The sequence below is a fragment of the Acanthochromis polyacanthus genome, chromosome 23 (genome assembly GCF_021347895.1).
Source record: "Acanthochromis polyacanthus isolate Apoly-LR-REF ecotype Palm Island chromosome 23, KAUST_Apoly_ChrSc, whole genome shotgun sequence".
NCBI lineage: Eukaryota > Metazoa > Chordata > Actinopteri > Pomacentridae > Acanthochromis > Acanthochromis polyacanthus.
The window spans coordinates 1,777,856-1,786,483 of record NC_067135.1 but is presented as its reverse complement, the minus strand read 5'-3'; the positions used below and the strand labels follow the sequence as shown (position 1 = coordinate 1,786,483).

General features: G+C 39.1%; 1 protein-coding gene across 1 annotated transcript in view; it reads left to right on the top strand.

Annotated features, from left to right (window-relative positions):
- The window catches only part of exoc6b (exocyst complex component 6B), a 97,538-nt gene continuing 88,910 nt past the window's right edge, over positions 1–8,628 (top strand). Inside the window, exon 1 of the mRNA XM_051944072.1 lies at positions 1–222. Within this exon, the coding sequence (XP_051800032.1) occupies positions 134–222 (89 nt within the window). The 5' untranslated portion in view covers positions 1–133. The remainder of the gene's footprint in view (positions 223–8,628) is intronic.

Genomic DNA, 8,628 nt, shown 5'->3' with positions numbered 1-8,628 from the left:
CTCGCTCGGGCTGCTCCGTGGAAGCATCGAACCCACCCTCCGGTTCCTCCGGTGTGACGCACAGATCCCGGTCAGTCAGTCCGTCCGGCTCCGCTCGATTCAGCTCGGCTCCGTCCGCACCACAACATGCAGGATGGCGAGTGTGGAGACAGCCGCCGAACACGAGCGAATCCTGCGGGAGATAGAGAGCACGGACACCAACTGCATCGGACCGACTCTCCGGTGAGTGAGACCACCGGCGGCTGTCCCGGTTAGCCCGGCGGAGGCGACTGCTCCGGCGGCGTCGCCCTGCTCCGGCAGCCCGGCTAGCAGCCACTAGCGTCAGTTCAGCGACTCCTCAAAACTTTAACGGTGGTGCGTCCATTATCGGACAGCTAGCTGGCTAACTTTAGCAAACATTAAAGCAAGCTAATTACCGAGGCGGGCTCAGCCAGGTGTGTTTACCTGGACGGACACACCTGGCTGGCCGGACCGACCTCTCTTCCCTCGCTCCCTGCTCTGTCTTTTCTTCTTTGTGGCTAAACTTTTGCAACTTGTCCGCAGGCGGTTGAGCAACTTAAGCTAACTGAGCTAACTAATTGAGATTCTGCTCACAGGTGTGTTAGCTCTCTGCGGCTGCTAGCTGAGCCGTGCCAGTCTGCCAGGTGGTTCCTGTGTTTGTGGGAACTTTTCGGTGTTTTTAGCAGTAAATATGGACATTTAGCTTGTTGGTTGGTTAGCAGCAGCAGCTAAGAGACAGTTTATAAGGAGTGTCAAGTGCAGCAGGACTGGACAAACCCAGCCTTCAGTACATAAAGAGGCGTTTCTTCATGTTTATCAGGCTTTTTGAATGCATGGCAGCGTTCAGACTGGGTGTTCATGTCCTTATTTGTGTGTTTTTACATCCCGTAAGAGAGCTGGATGTGTTCTAGATGCTATATTTGGACCTCAACAGATGTTATGTACACTAGAAAAGCAACAAACTGTTAAAAATCTACTACTCCTGCAGCTGGAACAACAGAAAATACTGATAAATAATGGCAGATAGTCATCTCAGGAAACTACAGTAGTTTTCCATAAATGAAATACATTTTCTAATATGTCTGTAATATTTAAGATAAGATAAATTTTATTGATCCCACAGTGGGGAAAGTTCACCATTACAGCAATAATAATGATCATAAAATGTGTATAAATATATATTTTAACCAATTTACTGTTATTTTACAGCCTTTTCCCCACCCACTTTTATTAAATTGCAGATAATATAAAGCAAAATTAGAAAAAATGTAATAATTGGCATGTTAACAGTAAAACCCAGGACAAAACTGTAATTAACTTAGATATGTATTTTTATAATTGGTAATTCATTCTCTTACAACCTGTGACTTTAAAATTATTTATTTTTACTATGTATGAATCAGAAAAATGTCAGTATGTACGATACAAATAATTATAATAGAAATAGGGCTGTCCCGAATAGTGGTTTCTGGCCTCCGAATATTCGGGCCCTATTAAAGACGAATATCGAATATTCCTTCCGCCCCGAAAACGTCTGACGGGGGTGGGGGGGTGGGGGCGCGGTGCGGCGGCGGCAGCTTGTGACACAGACGGCCCGAAAATTCGGATCCTTTTTCATTTTTAGAATGTTCTGGCCAACATTTCCTGATGACAGATTGAACCCAGTGTAAACCGACCTTCGTTGCCTTCGTTTTGTCTTCAGCATCTTGTCTTGTGTTTATGCAACGAAGTGAAGCGCGACGTCAGAGTCTGCAGCAACCCGGTCATTCAGGTGGTGTTTACAAACACGAATGGAGGAGCCGAAATGAGCCGAAGAACACGGCGGGATGAACCGAAGTGAGCCGAAGGCGCAGGGAAGAGACGAGCTCCGAATATTTTCGGGGGGGCAATATTCGGATACCAAATGAATATCCGGACAGTGCCGTAGCGAACGGATATTCGGGTTCAGCCCTAAATAGAAATAACAACGGTAAAAACAATGTTAATATAAAAAATGTAATGAATCTTTATTTCCATGCAAATATTTGCTTAAAATTTTAATAAAATTTATATTAAATAATTTATTAAACTGTCAATTCACAGATTTTCCTTGTTTTCTTAAATTGCAGAAAATATATAATAAAATTGCAGAAAAAATGTAATAATTCCCACATTAACAGTAAAACCTAAGACTACTGTAAATAACTTAAATATATATTTTTATATTTGGTAATTTTTATTTTTTTATTTTTTGTATACATAAATCAGAAAAATATGTAATTATTTACATGCGGATATTTGCTTTCATTTAAAGTAAAAATTTAAATAATTTATTAAACTGTCAATTTACAGGTTGCGCCAGTTAAATTACCAATAATGTCAAACAAAAAAGTGTTAAATAGTAATTTATTCTGCCACAACATTTGACGATACTATACCACAGTTTTATTACATCTAAATCAACTAAAAATATAATTATTCTGCAGATATTTGCCGTTATTTTCACTGTGCACCGTTTGTATTTTCTCTGGCTGTCTTGCTGCTGGATTTGCAAATAAAAACAGCAAAATATTTATTTATCTCTGTCAGAAAAGGCCTTTTTGTGTGCAGAAGTGGTGTTCTTGGCGCTGATCTTTGCACTGATTGTTTAAAGAGGAAATGTGCAGTGAATGAGGAGGAACTGGGCCGTCCAGAGCTTATCAGAGGTGTTTGTGTGTTTGTTGTTTAAACCTCTTGTTCAGGACGATAATTTTCCCCGATGGGAGGTTAATGTAGGTCTGTTTTCTCCACGCGATGCGACTCGACAACGTTGTGCTCAGTGTTTGTCAGCAGGACGTTATTTTTCCGTCTGATGTTTGGTCTCTTCCAGCGTCTCGGTGTTTCTACTCTGTCCGGTCGTCACACTTAAAATCCAGCAGCAGCAGCGTCTATGTTTGGAGCTGTCGGCTGCATCACGTCTATATTTAGTCCAGAAGGATGTCAGAAAAGAGAGTCTGAGAAGTGACTGTATCAAAGACGATGAAAGATGCGACTTTTGGCGTCTAAATATTTAAGTGAGAGACAGTTTAGAGCTATTTAAAACAACCAGAATAGACTTTTTAATGTTCTAACAGATCTAAAAATGTTTGTGGAGCTTAATACTGTCAGGAAAAGAGAAAAATAAAATGCAGTCCAGCTATTTCACTATGAATAAGTAGTCGGTTAGTCACAGGAGCAGCTGGTAACTCGTCATCAGATGTCTTTTCCTGTTCTGGAAATCTTTTTTATGGAGGATAGCAACAGATTATTAGTGACTTTATCACATGAAGCGACTTTTCCTTGAGTTATTTCATGAAAAATGGTAAAAATAGTTACTTTAGTGTATTTATTGAAGCCATGCAACATTTTACTTTCATACTACTGATATTTTCAGGGCTGAAAAACACATTTGGGTTCTGTTAAAAGCTGCAAGCATCAGTTTTACATCCACTCCAGGGGTCACAGTCCAAATCGTGGTATTTTTAGGTTATTTGGGCATTTTTTCCCCATCGTTTTCAAACTGATTTTTGACAGTTTTGAGTCATTTTGAACAATTGTGACCCATTTTTTGACAAATTTGAAAATAGTTTTAAGCCATTTTGTCAATTTTAGAGTCTTTCTGAACAAGTTTAGTCATTTTAGACAAACTTCAAAGTGTTCTGGATCATTTTTGAGTCAGTTTGAACAATTTTTGAAGTAGTCCTGGTTAATTTTGGAGTCATTTTGGCAGTTTTCCATCTACTACATAGAGGTGGCTCCACATTTATCACTTTTTAAGGAACTTTTTCCATCATTTCTGAGCCTCAGAACCTCATCAGTCCAGCAGACAGAACCATGACATTTAGGAGGAGAAACATCTGAGTTCTGGTAAAAACTGACACCAGATCACTTTAAATCAATGGAGAGTTATTGATGCTGTGTTGGCAATTCTACATAAAAGCTTGAAGCATTTTTGATTCAAATTCAGGAGGAGATGTCACCATACTCACAGAGATGATTTGTAGAAAGAATAAATCAGTCTACAGAATCTTAAAGGATGTTTAGATGGATCTCATACGAGACAGTGATCGATTCTGTGGATAATTTCAAGACCTTTGAGTTAAACTTCTTTACTTGTTCATTTCTGTTAGTTTACATGAGTTTTTGGTGGCCAGCTGCTGGAACAGTGTGAGGTTTTACAACTAGTTCTGGAGCAAAGTTAGCATGTGGTGTGTTAGCAGGGAGTTAGTGTGTTTTCAGCAGTACGAGTGTGTTGGTGTGTGTTTTTAGGAGTGTGTTGGTGTGTGTTTTTAGGAGTGTGTTGGTGTGTGTTTTTAGGAGTGTGTTGGTGTGTGTTTTTAGGAGTGTGTTGGTGTGTGTTTTTAGGAGTGTACAGGTCGAGGCCCGCTGCAGAATTCCTCCCTGACAGCAGAATAAGTGATCATGGTTCGGGTTAAAGCCGCTGGTTTAAATCCAGGAGCTCTGCTGTGATGCTCGACATGGACGTGTTAAACACCGTTTGACTGGTTTTGTGTGTTAAAGTGAGCAAACTTGGTATTTATCGGTGCTTCAGGTTAAGTCTGGACGTCCTCAGACATTTTAACTGGCTGGTAAATGAGGTGGTGTCACTTTTATTCTCCACGAGTCAGTTTGTTTCATCCTTTTAAATCCTTTAATTCGTCTGCCTTTAAAAACTAAATTAGAACATGTGTGATGGACTCACAGATGCAGGGTTTGAGGTGTTTTACAACTAAAGTCTCAGAATTCTCCAACAATACCACAAACTCGTGTTCTATTAAATAAATTAAACATGCCAGTTACGTAGCGGGGATAATTGAGTGATCAGTGATGCTCAGAGATCCGACCTGAACGTTACTCAAACTGCAGAAACGATTCCCTCCAGAGTCCAAACATCTGAGAGCTTTAGTGTTCAGGTGGAGTGTTTCCATTTCCCATCGGTGTTTCCTTACTAAAAAAATGTTAATTAAAAGTGAAAAAAGTTCCTCCTAGAATCAACAGTTTTTTAAAAAAAAATAAAAAACCTTCAGTAGCTTTAGTTTATATAATGAAGCAAAGTTTTACCTTCATACTGTAAATATTTTCAGAGTTTCAGGTCCTTGAAGTCCATAGAGGAGGGTCTATATTCATCAGTTCTGAGCCTCATCAGTGCAGCAGATAGACACATGACATTTAGGAGGACCAAATCTGTTCTGTTTTGTTCAATACGACTGAAACATCACTTTAATTTACTTAAATGTGTCCAAAATGACTCAGAAATTCTTCAAAATGACCCAAAAATCATTTAAAATGACTCAAACATGTCTAAAATGATGAAAATTGCTGAAAATGACTCAAACTTTGTCCAAATTTTGACCAGCTGAGGTTCTGAGGCTCAGAAATGATGGAAAAAGTCCATTTTTAATGGACTTTTTCCATCATTTCTGATCCTCAGAACTTCATCAGTCCAACAGACAGACTCCTGACATTTAGGAGGAGAAACATCTGAGTTCTGGTAGAAACTGACACCAGATCAGTTTAAATCCATCCAGGTGTCTCAGTCAGATTTGGTTGATTTTATATTTGTTTATTCTTTCCGTCTGTAAGTATTACAGCCTCTCTGGTAAGAACAGAGTGAGAACCCTGAAACTATCAGGATGAAACATCTTCAGGTCGTGTCAGCACTGGTTGGAGTCTGATTTCTGAGTATCCATTGTTTTTTTTTTTCAGATGTTGCAGCATGTTTTCAGCCTGTGCTGGTCGTTTTCTACGTGTTACTGACTGAAACAGCTGAATGTGTCTCGGCTCTTTCTTATCTGAGTTTCCCTCTCTGTCCTGTCGGCTAATCTAATCAGTCGTCTCCGTCACACGTCTGAAACGAGGGCCGGTGACTTTAAAACCAGCTCCAGAGTGTCTCACTGAGCTCCACCCAGTTTAAGAGACGAATTTAACCATTAATGACAGAGAACAGTTTCTGCTCACCCTGTGGTTTCTGAAGCTTTATTTAAACCCGCTGGAGCTGCTCAGACACTGAAACCACAGCTGGAAATGACGAGACAAGATCCAAACTGACAGAAAACTTGTCCAAAATGACTCGAAACTTGTCCAGAATTACAAAAATTTTGTCCTAAATGACTCAAAAATTATCCCAAAGACACAAAAATGATCCAAAATGATGAGAAAAAAGTCCGAGTCAATCTATAACTGAGGGACTTTTGAAGCCCATGGAATATATTTTTCACACACTTTTATTAAATATAAAAAATAAATGTTTTTTGTTCATTATGATCATGTCTGTACAAATTCCATAATTATTTATTATAGAAACAGTCACTTATGAATAAAAAATGACTGGATGTCACTAAAATGTCAACTAAACGTCTGAATTTAATACCAGCCACCTTCTAATTAACTGTGAATAATTTTAGGTGTTTATGAGAATTTTGTGTCTTTTTGTGGCCGTTTTCACTCTGATGTTGTCATTTTCTGTGTTTTTGTGGTCATTTTGCAATTTTTCTTAGTTATTTTGTGTCTCTGATCATTTTGTGTCTTTATATGATAAATATCTGTCCTTTTTTTGTCAGTTTCAGTCTGTTTTGGGGGCGTTTTAGGCCTTTTTGTGGTCATTTTGTGTGTTTTTGTTGCTGTTTTCAGTCTGTTTCTGATGCTCTTAATGTTTTGTGGTCATTTTGCATTTTTTTGTGTCTCATCATTTTGTGTCTTTATATGAAAACTATCTGTCTCACTGAGTCATTTTGTGCTTTTCTGTGGTCATTTTGTGTCTTTTTTTTCATCATTCTTGTGCATTTTTGTGGTCATTTTCAGTCTGTCACCGATGATACAAAAAGTCCTGCTATTAAATATTGACCCTGCACAAGATGTGTATTAAACTGCAGGTAACCATAGCAACAGCGATGAACAACCAGCACGTTTGTTTTTTTTTTTTTTTATATCCATCAGCATACATCAGTTTCTTTGTGAAGCTGGTGAACGAGATGATAAAAACAAAACGCATATCGGTTGATTCCTACATTTGATACTAGAGTCATCTTTAGACATGAATAATTATCTAATATATTCATGTTCTAACTCTGCTTTAAAGGCTCGTTTGATGGTCTGTCAGATGCAGCTGCAGGAATTATACGATACGACAATACTGGGATTTTTTTATTGGTACAGGAGCTGCATCTCTGAAAACATTCAGAATATGAAGGTAGAACTGTGCATGGCTTCATTAAATATGCTAAAGTTACTGTTGGATAAAACCCCGGCTGATTCTGAGGAAGAGCTTTCTACATATTATGTTGCTTTATGAGAAATTATCCAGTAGAGATGAGATTCCATTAGTTTAAATGAAACACCGTGGCTTTAAACGAGAAACTGTCTGAAGGGTTGAACTGATGGGAGAACAGAGGGAGGAACTCTCCACACACACACACACACACACACACACACACACACACACACACACACACACACACACACACACACACACACACACACACACACTCACACACCCTGCTGAGTCATCGGTTTGTTAGGACACACACATCCATTCATACACACTCAGCGCTGCAGCGTCTTAAGTGGGTTAAGATCCTATTTAGCCAGCTGTCAGCAACACACACACACACACACACATACACATACACACACACACACACACGCACAGCTGTTTACAGTGATGTCATAACTGAGAGCAGCCTTCCTGAACTTCGTACTCGTATTTTCCTAAATCTGTGTCTCCTCCCTGGTAAAGCTGTGAAATCCACTCTGCCTGCTATGAATCTGATTTATCTACAGCTGGAACTGGAATGGGATTTAGTTTCTGTTAGCATTAAGGGAAAACCTTGTTCATTTCTGTGAACACTGTTCAGTAGGTGGCGCTAATGAACCTGAAGTCTGTTTTCTTTCTTTTAAAAATGTTCCTGATGTTCAGCTTGGATCAAAGCCTGCTTGTTTTCTGATCACCTCAATGTAAAACATGTAGCTGTTAGCACCAGAGCTAGCGTTAGCTACAGCTAACGGCGTGGCCATCCCATAATAGACCACTGTAGAAGACACTGAAAGTGCTTGAGTTTACAAAAAGTCTTCAAATGTTGAATATAATTGCTATCTTTGAGTGTGCAGTAATCTGTGAATGTAGCAGACAAGATAAATGAAAATGAAGCAAACATTTTAGTTAAGTTCACGTGTGTCTGTTCATCCATTCATTCGTCAACCAACTTTTATTTAAACTGAAAAACTTTGCTTATTGTGTCAAATATTGATGTCTGACAAAAATGTGGTTTATTTCATGATTTATATTTATTTTTATCACAAAAACCTGCAGTTGTCCACTTTTTCTATCCACTGCAGCCGTTATAGAAGCTGAAGATGTTGAAAATGTGCCGTATTTTATATGTAAACATGTTTAAGATCCTATGTTTTACCCAAAAAATGAGACAAAATAAGCATCAGCGTACGTCTTTACCCCGTTAATAACCTCTCAGCTCCCAGTTTTAGAAGCTCTGCTGTGTTTTTGACCTGTACGGAGGAGTGGAGATAAAGATTTTCCTCTGAGGTTAGAACATGAACACAGCTAACATGCTAATCTTAGCGTGTCCTCACCGATCCACAGGAAACCAGCTATTGTTTGGAGGCTTCACAGGACAG